Source organism: Artemia franciscana, chromosome 5 (assembly GCF_032884065.1).
Source record: "Artemia franciscana chromosome 5, ASM3288406v1, whole genome shotgun sequence".
NCBI lineage: Eukaryota > Metazoa > Arthropoda > Branchiopoda > Anostraca > Artemiidae > Artemia > Artemia franciscana.
This window is the reverse complement of record NC_088867.1, coordinates 24,884,778-24,903,001: the sequence shown is the minus strand read 5'-3', so window position 1 is coordinate 24,903,001 and position 18,224 is coordinate 24,884,778. Positions and strand designations below refer to the sequence as shown.

General features: G+C 35.5%; 1 protein-coding gene across 3 annotated transcripts in view; it reads right to left on the bottom strand.

Moving 5' to 3' along the window:
* Positions 1–18,224, bottom strand: part of LOC136027152 (testis-expressed protein 10 homolog) — a 125,693-nt gene that overhangs the window by 106,680 nt on the left and 789 nt on the right. For all 3 annotated transcript variants that reach the window (XR_010617509.1, XM_065704134.1, XM_065704132.1), the window contains exons 2-4: positions 8,771–8,974; positions 4,536–4,738; positions 1,452–1,819 (exon numbers count right to left, since the gene is read on the bottom strand). Coding sequence is in view for 2 of the 3 variants with exons in the window: in XM_065704134.1 (XP_065560206.1) it covers positions 1,452–1,819; positions 4,536–4,738; positions 8,771–8,974 (775 nt within the window). In the remaining variant the exon portion in view is untranslated. The remainder of the gene's footprint in view (positions 1–1,451; positions 1,820–4,535; positions 4,739–8,770; positions 8,975–18,224) is intronic.

The following is an 18,224-nucleotide window of genomic DNA, read 5'->3' as shown; positions in this document are numbered from 1 at the left end:
AAAAGCCATTCACTATTTAATAAAGCCTATTCACTACGATTTATAGTCTAGCATCATCTAATCCGTGTAACCTTTATAGCTCTGGCTCAAACAATGTGTCAGGTGAAACGATTCCAGATTCATTCTTAGCGAGAAAACCAAATCTTCAGTCCCAGAATGAAATCAACTTTTAATTATAAAGTGCGGATCCGACTACATGGATTGTATGACTGAAGAGTCATACCCATGCGTATGACTCTTCAGTCCGCATGAGTACCCATTCCTACAATGAGCTGCAGACAGTCAAACGATTTCAATGGAAGAGGAAGACCCCGTCCTGATCAAGCTGTAGTTATAGCAAATTATGTACATACGTGCGAATCTCCAAACCACCTGCACACAGCACTCCAACTGCACACAGCACTAAACAGCTGTAAAAGCCAGGATCAGCTAATGATAGGGAGAGTGACCTCCTTTAGAATCAGTTGAGAACGAGGGTGCTGGGACATATGGACGCAGATAACACAAAAAGAATGGAACAAGAATGCTCCGGTTTACAACGCACAACAAGTTATCCCTTAGGAGCAGATGCATCCAACAAAAAAATTTGCATACTTTACATTGAGACCAGGAGATGGTCGAAAACTTGCCCAGTTTGATTATATATTTATGCAAAAAAGATGGGGTTCCTCCGTCCTTGACTGTATAGCATTAAGACGGTCGCACAGTTTTTTTTTTGTATTTTTCTATAGTTTTATGCTTATCTTCTTACGAAGATTGACTAATTACTTTGCTTTGATCATATCCTCACGAGTTTCAGCTTTGATGCTTTATAGAACCTGTTTCTAGACTTTCCAGCTAGTCTAGGTACTTATGAACAAAAGGGGCATTTCTTCAAAATAAAACTAGGAAATAATTTTTGCCTGTTTAAATATGAAATTATGTTTTTTTTAGAAATTTAACACTTTTCGAGAATTTTTAAGTTCTTTTACACTCATAGTAATTCATAAGTGCATCCAAGAAGGCTTAAATAGCCAAAAACCCAACCCAACCCCTTTCAACCGAATTACCAACTTAGTAGTGACGGTATTGGTAATTCAGCACCTTCATATTCTAAAACCTTTCAAAACTCAAAATTTGGCTGCGCTCTTTCTGTGAGCTTGGCTTTATTTACCATAACCTACAAATTGTTCCCTGAAATATAAAAGCAAGGAACGATGGATTTCTCATATACAAATCAGTACAATTTTCTACTGCTTTCAATTCGGCATGTTTTATTTAGGCGTGATATATATATATATATATATATATATATATATATATATATATATATATATATATATATATATATATATATATATATATATATATATATATATATATATTTGTGTGTGTGTGTGTTATTTCGTACACCTATGTAGGATATCTCTATAAATATTCGCATGTGAATATCTATTTAGATGTATATATACCTTCAATTTCGTCCAATCCATTTTGCTCAGGTGCAGCTTCAACCCAAGTTTCGATCAAAATTGGCAAAAGGGAGTTAGCAATGGATTCGTTGGTCTTCTCTCGACTTGCCTCGAAGACATCGTAACTTTTAAGAGACAAGTCCAAACTTGTGTCACAATTCAAAAAGGCTGGATGATATAATTCACTTTCAAGAACCGACGGAAACACTATTGTTGGACATGTGTACTCTAGTGAAGGCTGGACAACTGACAAAGCTTTATTAGAAAGCACAATAAGCGATTCTATACGCTTCAATATGACTGTTCGCCACTTCAACGTTGTTAGTTTGCTTACAGGATTGACAATTAAAACTCTTCCACGGCTACCTCTGAACAAAGAAGAAAGTGGCAATTAATCAGTGGCGCATGAAGCAAAAACAAAAAAATTTCACTATAGTGAATGTTATTTTTTATTACTATAATGTCTTTTTGTATAGAACAAAGACTTGGCGTCATATTTTTTACAGTAAAAATGGTAGAAGATCTATCATTACATTTAGAAATAGTTGGTTCTATTCAGAGCGAGACATTAGCAGTTGCAGCATTAGCACTTACACAAAAGTAGGAAGGGACAAATTCCCTTTGTGGTTAGTTCAGACGACCCAGACCCCGTGAGAAGAAATGAAAAAAAATTGGCCTAAAAATGTTTTTGGGGGGTTATGGACCCCCACTCATCCCTAGAAATCCTTCGGTAAACCACCCCTCCTCTTAATTTTGACAGTGTGTGTTTAGTTAAACATAGTGCATTTTGTGATACAGCTGAAATGTTGTTTGTGTTAGTTTCGACTTCTATAAGTTAGTCCATATACATGAATCAATAGCATCTTCCAATCCCCACAATCAAGCTAAAGTAAGAAAAATTAGATTCAACATCACTGCTGCATAACATGAGTGCCTAGATTTCGCTTTGTGACGAATAATTTTAAACCACAGTCCTTTGAGTTTTCAGGCGCGGTTCCATCCACTGATAATTATTTATAGGTGATATATTCAATTCGACTTTCATTAAACTTTCAACACTTTTAATCCTACAGAAACATTTTTTGTATATGTTTTTTGTACTGTACATTGAACATATCAAACATATCAAAGTCACTTTATATTCGTAGTGACAAGTTTATACCGCGCTCTCAATTTGAGACAGTTGAGATAGGCACTGGTGAAGGCATTTAATGTTTGTTCCTAAGAATTAATTTTTTATCACAGACAAGTAAGGATGAAACCATGTTTTTTAAATAAAACTGAAAGAGGAGATCTCTTCTTCTGCTCTTCTACATCTATATCCATCACAGAGTCTTTTCTAGGTAGTATTGACCTGTTACCTTTATTTTCATAGCCTTTTGAACACAATAAAGAAAGAAGAACGCCCATTTTAGCTTTTCCTATGGAAGCATCTGTGCTAATTCCTGGCTTAGGTATCCAAAATTATTTGAAGACATATTTTTCACAAAAAAGGTATGCTGACTCTTTTCTTTCTTTTTCCTTTTTTTTCGAATTACCTACAATGGCAAATATGGAGTCAACGATGCTCGTTGCGAAAATTATAAAAATTTGTGAGTTTTTATACATACAAAATCGGGTGTGCGTCTTTGTCGCTTTATGTGTGTACTGAGATATGAGCCAAACTAATACAGCTTCACCCTTTTAAACCTTAAGCCTTTTAGCTATTTAAGCAGTTATCATCACATCTTTGCACATTTTTATTGGGAAAGGACGGGCAATTAAATAAAAAGCTAAAAAAGAAGAAGAACAAAAATGGATGTGAACTGAATAAAAAAGATATATAGGAAATTATTGGAAATTTGGCAATGTCCTTGAGATTTTAGGGAGGAGTCACTACACTCATGCCAACACACTGAAAGGATACTATGAGCACTACAGTACAAAATGTGGCATTTAATTTGATTCTACCGATTAAGTTTTTTCTAGGAGCTTAAATAAGCACTTGGACGGTGGAGAGGAATTTACATTTGATCCCAAATGCAGCACCATTTGGGTAAAAAGTACTACTTTTTTCTAGTTCAACGATACCAGAATACAGACCTGGGTAGCAACCCTTGCTACACTGTTATCGTTTGACACATAAGAATAGCTTTAAATTGAAAAGAGGAAAGTAAAAGTCTAACTAGAGAGACGTCTGTTCCTGGTGGAAACCTTATTTATATGGAAAAAAGATAGTAAGGGCATAATAAGTTTTTCAATTGATCCCTAGTGAAGACACACCCTTTTAGAATATCATAGCATCCAGGGATTAAAAAAGGCCAATGTACGACTAAATTCAAAAATTGATCAGACTACTATTAAATTGCCTTAGTCCCCTCCTTCCTATTGGCCTCCAAATAATTATATCCCTCCCAATTTTTTGTTTTACAAATAAAAAAAAGTGAAATTCCCTGGCCAGTGTTATTCTTATTAGTGTTTCTGAGTTCTAAAGTGACAAGCTACCGACTTAATACTTTCAGAGATGTCAAATATGATAAGAGTCAAGGAGGGAAATATAGGCTACCATAAGTTTACCATAAATATTACGAGTATGGTTGAATATGTAGTTTATTATATTTAGTCAACCGACTCACACCCAAGCTAGCAGATCAAGTTTGGATACCATCTAGCATGTTCGCCTGGTCCATCTGGTCAAGCTAGGTGGCTTATCCGATCTTACTTTTGCCTTATTATCATTACCCAGCTTTTGTGTGACATAGTCGTCATATGCCTCTCACGTTAATATTAGAAGCTATCTTGCAAAGTGTACTTTCATATATTGCTTATAGCTTTTACTATTTTCATAGAAAAAGCACAAGGCTAAGAATAAAAATATTTAAAAAAATCTCTTACCGCCAAATGTACCAAGACTAAAAAATAATTATTTTCCTTGCTACCAAGACAAATTTAAACTTTCGCAAGCTTAAAAACAAAACGTTGCATGGGTAGACATTTCATAAACATTCAAAAACAACTTTTATGTCACGCCCTCCCATACTTTCATTTAGTCTTGAAAATTATCAATTTTTTTTATCCTGTCTTAGTAAAAAAGTGAAAACTTACTGCTCAGATTTCCTTGAAATTTGATCAACAAAATCCAATAGAATTCTTTTTGCATATGGTTTCATTAAAGATGGTACTGTTTCCACAAAAGCATCTAATATTCGAATCGAGTCTTGTTTTACTCCTTGATTTATGTTATTCATTGAACAAGACAGCATTGCAGCTAAAAATCCGAAGAAAGGAGCAATTTCATTGGTAGATTTCTGAAAAGAGTAAAGAAATTATAGGATTAGAATACAAGACGAAGAAAAAATATTAGGGCACTAAAATTACAATCATTTATATATTCTAAGTTTTTGACTTAGATTTGGGTTTATATGCAACATCGTAAGAGCAGCTCCGTTTTCTTCCGGCTTTCCATTTCTCGGTATAATAAACAGAAAGTTTTATGTAGGTAGGCTATATATAGGTATACACTAATAGGGAGAGCATCCGAGTTTTTCTTTTATAGAAAGAGTTTCTATTTCGTGTTCAGCTGGGAGCTATTCAAATCGGTTGTGAGGAGGAAGGGGGCATACCCTGTTATAGTCTAGTATAAAGACAGGGGCCAATCAAAAGTCACCTCCATCATTTAGTAAAGGGGTTGGCTGATTAAAGTCGTTGAAAAAAAACCTTGGGCTATAAATAAAGTAAAAGACAGATTCGGAAGTAATTAATTTCACACTTAGCATCCCTTTTTTAGGAAGGTAAGAAACAAAAAAAGTTGAAAGGTGACTGGGACTTTTTATGTAGGTTAAACAGAAAAGTTGGCAAAATTATTTTACCTTTTATCAAAGAAGCTGATTCTTAGTTTTATTATTTACTAGCTGGGTCCCAGCGGCTTCGCCACGGGCCCAAGCATGGCACGTGGCAGGCTTCTATATATGGATTCTCATTGTCCCTTATGTTCTAACTACAGATAGTGTTGGGTCCCGGCGGTTTGCCACCGGTCCCTGCGGGTGGATTCTCATTGTCCCTTGTGTTCTAACCGCAGACAGTGCTGGGACCCGGCGGCTTCACCACAGGGCCCAAGCATGGCGCGCGGCAGGCTTCTATATATGGATTCTCATTGTCCCTTGTGTTCTAACCACAGACTGTGCTGGGTCCCGACAGCTTTGCCACCGGTCCCCGCGGGCCCCAGCACGGCACGCGGCAGGCTTCTATATATGGATTCTCATTGTCCCTTGTGTTCTGGGTCCCGGCAACGCTATGTCATTTTTGGATCGAATTGATGACGTAAATTAGTTTGGTGTTCTGTTGTAAGGTTTTCGAATTGCTTTAGTCCATTGTCAAAATATATAGAAATATTTGAACAATCACCAGTTTTTTACGTTTTAAGCAATTTAATAAAATTTAAAAAGAGCCTCAATGTTTTGGGCTCGTGTAGCGGTAATAACGATAATGTAACAGATGGACACTCCATTTATATATATGTATGTATGTATTTATTTATAACCCATCATACAAAATAATGAAGTGATGGAGTACATTGAAAAAAAGGGAAAAAAAGAAGAAAGAAACAACATACCGTTATTACATTCTAAAATACAAACAAAAATAATTCCACGTCAAAAGACAACATTTTGCCATTCATGGCCGGTTTGCTTATTGCACATGTGTACATTCAGCTCAGCTAACTTAGCACACGGGTTAGACAAGCTATATTTTTTCATCAAATAGGAGTTGCGGGTCCACGGAGGAACTCGCAACAGAAACTTAGCAAATTTGAAGAAAACGCGTTTCATCCTAAGAAGGTCAGATTCACTAAATATAGGGTAAAACGGTACTAAATATAGAATATATGGCAGGACGACACTATTGTAAATTCTCGCAAGATGGGCTCTATTCAAATGAAACTGAGAACTAACAATTGTACCATATGCACGACGGATTTTCGTTTCCATACTTCCTAGCATCAATAGCCTAGTTTTCTTCAGATTTTTTTTCAAATAGGAAGGCCAAGATATTTCAACTTGACATAAGGCTTTACTTCTGTACTATTCAGATCTATAGATATATTATCTGATCTAGTCGTATCTATTTCATTAAAAATCAAAACATCACATTTTTCAGCATTTAGGGAAAGTCCAATATCACTGTAGTTTTTACATATCTCCAAAAAACATATTTCTAGCCCACTGATAGTCTTAGATTATTGAAAGGCAAGGTCTCCAGAAAAATTTATTAAAGCCCTAGAACTCAAAATCAGGAGCCGATTGAGCCCTCCCAATCTTCCTACAATCACCCTTTTGAGATGCATTCCCTGAATGAATAAGAATAAAGTAATGTTTTAAGAAAAAATTGGTTTGAAGCTTCTTTAGTAAGATCATTTCTTATGACAGCTGGAAATGTATTCCCTTTAACAATTTATTTTGCTGTCATTGTTTGATTATCTGGAGCCACCAGCCCAAAATCAACATTTATTTTCATTACCTTCTACGACAATAACCTTCCATTGATGCAATCTAAAATTAATGTATGGTTGAGGACAGGATACTATCTGTAACTATGTCACCGAATCAACTACAACTACAGATGCTTAATTTTGGGTGAATTTCAACTGTAGGCGCGACCATATTTGGTACATACTTGATCCAGAGATTTTTTTTTTTTGGGGGGGGGGGTCAATTGTCTTCTGGTATCGTTAAAGCATATACTTCAGAGGACAGTTTGTTAGAACGATTACAGTTTTCACTACTTAGTAAATTTAGAATTTTCAAATATTCATTGACTCTAGCATGTCCAATCCCTAATGTGAAAGACAAATTTTTACAGCTTCGATTTTTAGGAATTCACGTTTTACTAGAGGATTTATCCCTAAAATACTAAATCTATCTGTTTAAGGAATATTCATTGTTCTAAATTTCTTTTTTCTTTTAATTTCTGACTATACTCTACTGATATTACTCAAATAAGATCCATCTTCTAGGTTTAATGGTCCCAAAAAGGCTATTTCTTTTGCCAGCAAATCAGCCATAATAGAGCCTTGAATATCACAATTCTTGAATACCATTGGATGTTTAATTGGCACACCTATATTCATTGGCACAACATAACAAGATACCTTCTTTAATATGTTTATGGTTGATGTATTCCGATTCGATTAGCATCAGAAATTTGTCAATGACTACTAGTCCAGCTCAGGGCCATCACATATGGGGGGGGGGACACTCACTCAATTTTTTTGGTCACTAAAAAAAAGCCGGTAAAATCGTGGCACTTTGCGCTATGATCTGTCTGACGCCGCTAAAATTCTTTGTTCGGTTCTGTAAATACCACAAACATACTGACTTGTCATCTACAGAAATTTTGAACTTAGTCAATAAACGCAGCAGTTTTACCAACTTCTGCCGTGATTTTGCAGATGGTGCCACAATTTCCCATTTGGTTAAATAAACAGCATTAAAATAGTGACATGATATGTGCCGAAATCTAGATCTCGGTTGGTAAATGCAGCGGTTTTACCGACTCGTATAGTGATTTTACGTATTGTGTTGGAAACAGAAATTATGCTAATTATTGACAAAAAGCAGTCGGTAAAAATGACCAGTAAGTCGGTAAAATATCTTGCTCCCCCCAAACATTTTGGCTAATAAAGACACTGGTCCAGCTACATAAACAGATAGCCACTCATCGAGGCGTTCTCGCAGTGTTATTTGTCGTCTCTGATTAAACTGCAAAAACAACCCTGTATCATATTTTCAAGCCGCAGAAATAATCACTATACTAAGAATCCAGAACTTGTAGGAGGCACAATTCTTCAAATAAGCTAAATCTGAAATACCATATTTAGGCTCTGTTTCAAAATCAAATTGTAACCTGCAGATTCAGGATTCTCTTTTTTTTTTCTTCCAATAAAGTTAAATTGAGTCCTAAGTCCTTAATCATTTACACAAGTCTTGGTAACATAGAGAGTTTTTTTCTCAGCTTCTTATCCTTTCTACTTCAGCTCTATACATCTCAGTTAGTTGTTGATTTGGATGATTATAAATTTCAAAAACCTTTGAAATCTAACTTAGAGGTAAAATGGTCAATTCTAGACTGGATTGTTATAGCCTAATTTCAGTCTTCACTCTAAGTGAAGGATTATGAGTAGGTTTCAAGGCAAAAGCTTGATTTCGCTTCTTAAGACTTGATTTTGCACCTTAAGGCTTGATTTTTCACAACTTAAAATGAATTATGGCCAAAATGGCTGACATTTAACTAAAAAAGGACTTGTGGTTATGAATAAAACAGCAGAGAACAAAACCACCTACCATGGATAATATTTTCTGTACCAGTCTGATAGCATCTCTTCTTAAACCGTTGTCAGCATCAACAAAAAGCTTTGACAGGCATGAAAACACATCTTCTAAGCAAGGACTGAATAAGTCTATATTGTAATCAGCAAGTTTCTTTAAGTCATTCAGTCCATCTTGGCGAACATAAACGCTATTATAGTCTAAGCTCTTCAAAGATTTCTAAAAAAAATCATTTATTAAGTACCATTAAAGGGATGATCTCTGTTAGCAAACTATAAAGAAATGAGCAAGAATACACAGACTTTGAGATATTTATGTCTAAAAATGAGAAGTTTTTTAAAGAAATCACTATCCCCCCTCCTGTAACAAAAATATCCTGATTCTAACTTTGGATTGGGAGAGTACAAACCTAAGCTATGTACCATATAAAAATTTAGAATGAGAGTGTTATTGCAAATATATTGAACTTGTATGAATTGAACATATGCAACTATGTTCGGGGGCAATAAGTCTTTGTTTTAATAATTTGAATCTCTTGATTCAACTAGTCTTTGAATAATTACAAAAATTTAAGAAATGGAAATTCAAATAGATTACCATGCTACAGAGAGATTACAGTTTCACATATTTTAGAGATTATCTCAGTGGGGGACACAAGGAAGATTGAGGTGGGCTGATTGAACCCCCTCTCTTGGCTTGAGTACTAATATAATGACCGGCCAGGGGGGGGGGCATCCCCCTGGCTTGGGTAGAGTTTAAGTTTGTGCAGTTTAACTTATATCTACACAAATCTGGCCCTGGGATAACATTTCTCTACTTGATAATATGTCCCTATACATTTTTCTTATACTGTACCACCTTTTCCCATTAATTGATATGATTAATGTGACTTAAAATTTCATGTTAGTAAACAAGTCTTTTAAAAATCCCTAGATTCTACCTAATTTTTAGTTGAATTGTCAAAAAATGTAAAACAAAGTATTTCCATTTCAAGAAATTTAACCAAAAGGCCTGTTTCTTTAAAAAAAAATTAATATCTCATAGATATATGAGGATCGCCAGCAAAGTTTCCAATCTTAATGTGAAGATGGTAGTACTCAACAACAAAAGCTAGGGAAGGTTGTTGAAGAACTTTTTACAGCCAGAACTTCAACCATTTTGAGCCCACAGTTGCTGTCTGACGAGAATTATTTGAATGAATCAATGTGAGATTCTTAGTGAAAGTGGAAAAAAAATTGGCTTTGGATGCCATTGCACCTACACACTCAGAGACGAGTGGATCATATTCATAGGGATTCTGCACCATCATTTACAAGCATTAAATTTTGAGCACTTGAATTTAAACATGGTTTTAACAGTTTGGGAGGCAATAAATTTTCAGGACATCCAAAAAGAGCAACCCAAGACATTAACAACACTAAAGTTCAACAAAAAATACAAAAACAACCGTTAAGTTAATGCAAGAGAAATAAAAGAGACAAATAATGTGTTTGTCACATATTCAATTCACTATAGGCATGAGAAAGCTGTCAATTCACCGTGTGCTAGGTTTGCTCAGTTTAGACCAAAACGTTTAAATATCCACAACTCCAAAGATCTGTCAGGGCAATATAGGCCCAATAAATAAATTTTGTCTGCCAATTAATTACTTACGATGAAACCAAGATGCACTATGCACCCAAACCACAATCAAACAGTTCGTGGTAACAAACTGTAGTAAGGAGCAAACCGCCAAAATAGTAACCGAAACTCTAAAAAACGGAATTTTCATACCAATAGTTACATCAAAAGAAACGCATTTTAATGCTGATTTTAAATATATAAGTTTCTTCAAGTTTAGTTTTACCCATCAACAGCTACAAGCCTGAGAAAATTTGCCTTATTTTAGAAAATAAGGAGAAACATTCCTTAAAAGTCATAGAATCATAACGAAAATCACACCACCAGATTCAGCGTATCAGAGAACCACACAGAAACAGAAGAAGTTTCAAGCTCCTATCTACAAAAATATGGAATTTTATATTTTCAAACAGTTCATGGTAACGAACTGTAGTAAGGAGTGACCCGGCTCAATAGTAAACGAAACTCTAAAAAACGGAATTTCGATACTAAAAGATATATCAAAAGAATCGGATTTTTATGCTGATTTTAAATATATAAGTTTCATCAAATTTAGTCTTTGTCATCAAAAGTTACGAGCCTGAGAAAATTTGCCTTATTTTGGAAAATAGGGGGTAACACCCCCTAAAAGTCATAGGATCTTAACGATAATTACATCATCGCATTCAGCGTATCAGAGAACCCTGTACACAAGATTCCAAGGTCCAATCTACAAAAATGTGGAATTTCGTATTTTTTGCCCGAAGACAAATCACGGGTGCGTGTTTATTTGTTTTTTTTTTTTTTTTTTTTTTTCAGGGGTCATCGTATCGACCAAGTGGTCCTAGAGTGTTGCAAGAGGGCTCATTCTAACGGAAATGAAAAGTTCTAGTGCCCTTTTTAAGTGACCAAAAAAATTGGAGGGCACCTAGGCCCCCTTCCACGCTCTTTTTTTTCCCAAAGTCAACGGATCAAAATTTTGAGATAGCCATTTTGTTCCGCATAGTCGAAAACCATAATAACTATGTCTTTGGGGATGACTTACCCCCCACAGTCCCTGGGGGAGGGGCTGCAAGTTACAAACTTTGACCAATGTTTACATACAGTAATGGTTACTGGGAAGTGTACCGATGTTATCAGGGGGATTTTTTTGGTTTGGGTGTGGGGTCCAGGGGAGGGGGCTATATGGGAGGATCTTTCCTTGGAGGAGTATTTCATGGGGGAAGAGAAATTCAATGAAAAGGGCGCAGGACTTTCTAGCATTACTATAAAAAAAAACAATGAAAATATAAACATGAAAAAGTTTTTTCAATTGACAGTAAGGAGAAGTATTAAAACTTAAAACGAACAGAGATTATTACGCATATGAAGGGTTCTAAAAATACTTTAGCATAAAGAGCGAGGTATTTAGGAGGAGATAAATACTTCGCTCTTTATGCTAAAATGTTTTTAAATAATTTCAACTATTTATTCTACGGCCTTTCTGATTCAGGGGTCATTCTTAAAGAATTGGGATAAAACGTAACGTAAGTTACGTAAGTTATGTACGTTTGTTACGTAAGTTAATTCTTAAGTTACGTTTTTTTTTACTAATAAAAACGTTCGTTAAAAATTAAAAGATCTAGTTGCCTTTTTGAGTAACCGAAAAATTGGAAGGCAACTAGACCTCCTTCCCCACCCCTTATTTCTCAAAATCGTCTGATCAAAACTAAGAGAAAGCCATTTAGCCAAAAAAAGAATTAATATGCAAATTTCATTTTAGTAATTTATGTACAGAGAGCCAAAATCAGACATGCATTAATTCAAAAACTTTCAGAAATTAGATAAAAAAACAAGTTTTTTTAAATGAAAGTAAGGAGCGACATTAAAACTTAAAACGAACAGAAATTACTCCGTATATGAAAGGGGCTTTTCCTCCTCGACACCCCGCTCCTTGCGCTAAAGTTTGATTCTTTCTCGCAACTCTACTTTTTAAAACAATAAAAAACTTTAGCGTAAGGAGCTGGGTGTCGAGGAGGAAAAGCCCCTTTCATATACGGAGTAATTTCTGTTCGTTTTAAGTTTTAATGTCGCTCCTTACTTTCATTTAAAAAAACTTGTTTTTTTTATTTAATTTGTCACAAGACAGATCATGGATGCATGTTTATTTATTTGTTTTTTCCAAGGGTGATAGTATTGACCCAGTGGTCGTAAAATGTCGTGAGAGGGCTCGTTCTGACAGAAATTAAAAGTTCTAGTGCCCTTTTTAAGTGACCAAAAATTGGAGGGCACCTAGGCCCCCTCCCACGCTTACTTTTTCCCCAAAGTCACCAGAACAAAATTCTGAGATAGCTATTTTATTCAACATAGTCGAAAAACCTAATAACTATTTCTTTGGGGACGACTTACTCCTCCACAGTCCCCGTGGGAGGGGCTACAAGTTAAAAACTTTGACCAGTGTTCACATATAGTAACGGTTATTGGGAACTGTACATACGTTTTCAGGGGGATTTTTTGGTTGCGGAGAGGGGTTGAGGGGAGAGAGTTACGTGGGGGAAATTTCCATGGAGGAATTTGTGATGGGGAAAGAAAATTTCAATGAAGGGGACACAAAATTTTCTAGCATTAAAGAAAACTGAAAAAATAAACATGAAAAAGTTTTTCAACTGAAAGTAAGGAGCAGCATTAAAACTTAAAACGAACAGAAATTATTACAACATTATTACACATATGAGGGGTTCACCTCCTCCAGATACCTCGCTCTTTACGCTAAAGTATTTTTAGAAATTTTAACTATTAATTCTACAGCCTTTGTAATTCAAGGGTCAGTCTTAAGAAATTGGGACAAAATTTAAGCTGTAGCGTAAAGAGCGAGGTACTGAAGAGGGGGCGAACCCCCTCATATACATAGTAAAAACACACGAATATAGAAGTTCGTTACGTAAGTTACTTCATAAGTTACGTATATTTTTACTAATAAAAACATTCGTAAAAACCAAAATTTCTAGTGATCAAAAATTGGAGGGTATCTAGGCCTCCTCCCCTGCTTTTTTTCTCAAAATCGTCCAATCAAAACTATGAGAAAGCCATTTAGCCAAAAAAAATAAATTAACATGGAAATTTCGTATTAATTATTCATGTGTGGAGAGTCAAAATCAAAACATGCATTAATTCAAAAACGTTCTAATTTAATCCATATCAAGGACTAAAACAGAATGATTGTCATCATTATGCTAATAGTCTACTAACAAGATATTCTGATGATACCATGCCTACAGATCCAGGTCATATTGGACCTCTCCCACAATTTTTGCACACAGAAAAAAGCTATTGCACATTCTTAAAACAAAATCATGCAATTTTCCAATATTTATCATTTAGAGACTTCTATGTTGGGAAAAGCCCTTCTATTGCTATACTACGTCCCTTGCCACCAACTTTTTAGCACAAGTGTAGGCTTGTGGTAAATAAACCAATTTTATGATTTCTGGTTTAAAAAAAAAGCAAAAAGCTAAACATCTTCCTCTTTTCCACTATCAGACAAGATTCAGGACAAGTCACGAGAAGTTATTCACTGAACTTTCAATTCTTCCAAAATAAAGAAATTGATTATTAATTTAATGCCTACATGATTTACCTTAATTTAGTTGATTGGATTTCTTCATTCCTGATCTCATTGCAAAGAACGTGTCACTTATTTTTAATGACAATGGTAATTCAGTTTTGTCCATACTATTTTTCAGTTTTCTCAACTAAAGTGACTCAATGTGTCAGCAGCTACTGTGGCATAGCCATATCCTACCCTGGGGTATGCAGCTTGTCATGCAGTATAAAAATAAAAATATCGAGGTTGTTTCAATATTGAACAAACTCCAGGAGCTGAATATGTTGATGTGTTTAAGGACAATAGAAAAATTTAAACAGAATGCAAGACACAATTGAAGGACACTGCCATCCAGTGTATACACCCAGTTAGAAAAGTACCACTACCAATGAAAAAGATGCTAAAAAAGGAACTAGACAGGTTGGAATCCCTTGACATCACTGAAAAGGTTAGCAAACCAACATATTGGGTAAATGCCATAGTACTTATTGAGACAAACGATGGAACTATCAGACTATTTACAACTGTGTGGACCTTAATAAAACCATCAAACTTCAATACTAACCTATCCCAGCCTTTGAGGATGCCATTGTCAAGTTAGATGGGGCAGTTGCGTTCAGCAAAATAGACGCTTTCTCAGGCTTTTGAATTCTACCACTTGATCCTCATACTTAAAACCATTAGCACAATATTCAGATGTCATAGGCGGAAGAGATATCCCTTTGGCCAGGTGTCAGCACATGATGAATTCCAGAGAAAAATTGAAGAAGGATTCAAAGGCCTTAAAGGCATTGGAATACTTGTGAATGACATCTTAGCTTACAGAAAATTTCATAAAGTGCATGACAAAAGGATTGCTGCAGTGCTCAACAAAGCTAAAAGAAACTGCAATCTGATTCAATAAAGACAAATGTAAATTTTTGAAAGTTCAGATCAAATGCTTCAGACACATCCTCAGTAAAGAGGAAATAAACATTGACCCCCTAAACATAAGAGCAATAAAGGATATGCCAAATCCCAAGCCGAAAGAGGAGCTCCAGACATTACTCAAAATGTAATTTTTTTTATCAAGATACATATCTGACCTATCTTCAAGGAACAAGCCATTGAAAGACCTGGTTATAGCCACAGAATTCAAGTGGGAAGCTGTCTGTGAATCATTCCTGGAAGAACTAAGAAGGTCTAAATCAGACTGCTTACATTTTTTTTTATCATGATTGCAAAACACTGGACCTTAAGGTTGATGCATCAAAATATAGCATTGGAGCCAAACTAGCCTTGAAAGGAAAAATATTTGATTTTGCTTAACAGGTCCTAAGCAAGACAGAGCAGACCTGTTCAGAGATGGAGAAACTGCTGTATGCCATCGAGTTTGGATTCAAACACTTCCACTGGCATTACAAGTCTTTGTTACTACTAGTCATTGCCCACTAAAGACTATCCTACCATGCTTACTCCATGATGCACCCACCCTGCTGTAGAAAATGATGATACAGCTTCAGTGCTGCAATTTAGAAGTCCAATGCAGCCCTAGAGCAGAAATGCCAATACATGATGCACTGTCATGCCATAACTTACCTGACACAAACACTCAATTGCAGAATGACATTGAAGTCTATGTTCACATAGGGATGAAATGCTTACCAGTGAATGACTCTAAACTTTAGGACAATCAAGATGAGACATGCAGTAAATACATTATAAGACCACACTGGCTATACATGATGTATGACAAGCAAGGAAAAAAAAAATAGCTGAGAAAAAGAAGGTAGTGTCAGAGAATTGAGAGAAAAGAAGCAAAAATGACAAAAGCAGATATATTAGCACGGACCTACACAAAGCCATTTTCAGTGCTTAAAAGAAAGAAGAAAAACTAACCTTTTGAAGTAAACTCAAACAGAACAGAATAAACACTTCAAAACGTTAGTTTTTTCCTTTTTTTTTAACTTGGAGGTCCTAGCCAAAATATCTATTATTGTTTTCTTCTTTTCATCCACAGGCTGATATTATCCATTTCTCAGATATTTAATTTTATTCTTCATTTTTTTTTCTATTTGTCATACATCATGTGACATACCAAGATACGCAACCAACAACACTCGCTTCCCTTGTATGTGATAGTCATGCTTGGCAGAAGTTTTGGCCTTCTAGAATATCGAGCATGAACTGATCCTCCACAATGGTCTGTATTTGCATGGCAAGGAGATCATCATACCTTGCATGCTAAGAACTAACATTCTACACCAACTTCACACTCACCTAGGAATAGACAAAACTAAACAGTATGCAAGAGAAATCATATGCTGGCCAGAGATGAATGCGTATATAGGGGTTCATACAGAATGTTGAAACTTGTTTGAAGTTTGTTTCCAATAACCAGAAGGAACCACTAAGAAGCAGTCAGATACTATTACTCCCATGGCAGCACTTCAGTATTGATCCACTTGAATGGAATAGAGCATTCTACCTCATCAGTAACTATTACAGCTGTGTTTCTTTAAGTCAAAAAACTGACAAGCCAAAATTCATCCACCATTATAGAAAAAATGAAAACTATTCAGGTTCAGTTTTTTTTTTATGTAAAAACTAAATGAAACTACAATGTGAGTATGCTTGGTTAAGTGTCTAGCTTGTATTACTTTATTGCAAACAACAGCAAAAAAAAAAAAAAAACAGAATACATAACTGTATTTGCACACAATCACACTCTTTTGTAAATCGATAAAAGAAAAAAAAGGTATGGCTCATCAAGCATCACCCAAAGCCAGCAGCCAAATGGAGAACTTACCATGACAAATCATCAAAAAAAAAAATTTAAAAAAAATGATGGAGTGCAGCTGCAGGAAAACTTGACCAAGAGAATGAGTCAGCAGTATGACCATAACTAAATATATATATATATATATATAAAATGACCAAAGGGTTATGAAAAGTTTTTATTTGCCCCTGCATTGTACCCACAAAAACACCAAGATTAAGACTCAGCCTATGAACATTCCAAAGTTTGGTCATGCATTGACTGAGTGAAAACCTTGGTCTTTTAGTGCATGCTCAGGGTTCTACACACTTAGAAGATCCCCTTGTTCCATAATCATACTCACTTTGTTTAAATAGTTCCATAGCATAAAAATTTTTGGTAGAATTTCTGCAAAATACTTAATACTAAATATTCTTCTGTGAAAATATAATAATAACTCCCCTGGTAATATGTTAAGGAAAGTATATATACTTTTAATTGGTGATTTTGATGGTAGGGATATTGGGAAGGGGGTGAAAGTTTTTAAGATATGCAGTGCTGTATTTTGCTGACTTTGAAATGAGTGCAGGACTGGGACCAACATATCTTCTCAAGTCTACACCAAAGTGCTTAAGCCAGCTTAGAACTGGACAGCAAGAAGTCCCTTGGACCTCTAGTAAGTTGGAGGCTTTTTGCAATCCTGGGCCCAGCTTGATCACAACATGGTTTTCAGCACTTGGTGATGCTCTTCTATCAACAAGAGTCAAAATCCTGTACCAACAGTCCCAAGCCTATTACCTCCAACTCATTATAGTCATGCCTACAAATATTATGCTACTACAGGGAGGCAACCATTAGTATAGAAATTAGCTAGGAAGAAGTTTTTCAGCCTAAAGATGCTTGTCAAAAAACACCTAGCCCAGAAGAATTATCCATTAATCAAAATCCTATGCAAAAGCTGTTGTTTACTAGGCTATAATTTCTTCAAAAGACACTACTCTTCAAGTTGTAAAAGGCATAGACTACAAAAGGTGCACCTTTCTTTACACCTTCCCAGATTTCTCTAGGTACCCATTACCTGGGTAGGCACCCATTATTCTGAATTAACTCATGCTAGGCTTACAGAATCACACAATTGACCCCTATTCAATCCAAATAACTAGCTTCCCCATGACCTAAAACCCTGTTCTCATGGATAGAAAGTCTCAATTCCTGCACAACATGTAACCTGGCTAGGACAGCTTTGCAGAAGAGATTTCCAAATGGATGATCTTAAAGTAGCCTATAACTTAAGATTCATCAGGGTATGTTTTCATGATAATTTTATTAAAAGAAGCATATGGCATACTTTAAAATAAGAAATGTAATGTTTTAGTGTCTTCATAGTAGCCTATGGTAAGACCCCAAGTAGGCCTACTTAGACAGTGCCTAATCTTAGACAGATATCCCAATTAAACAGTATAAATACTAAAATAGAGAACAACCTCCTAATCTTGGACATTATTGTGACATTAGATGGTTAGGAATAGACTAGTTAGGATTTGCTGACA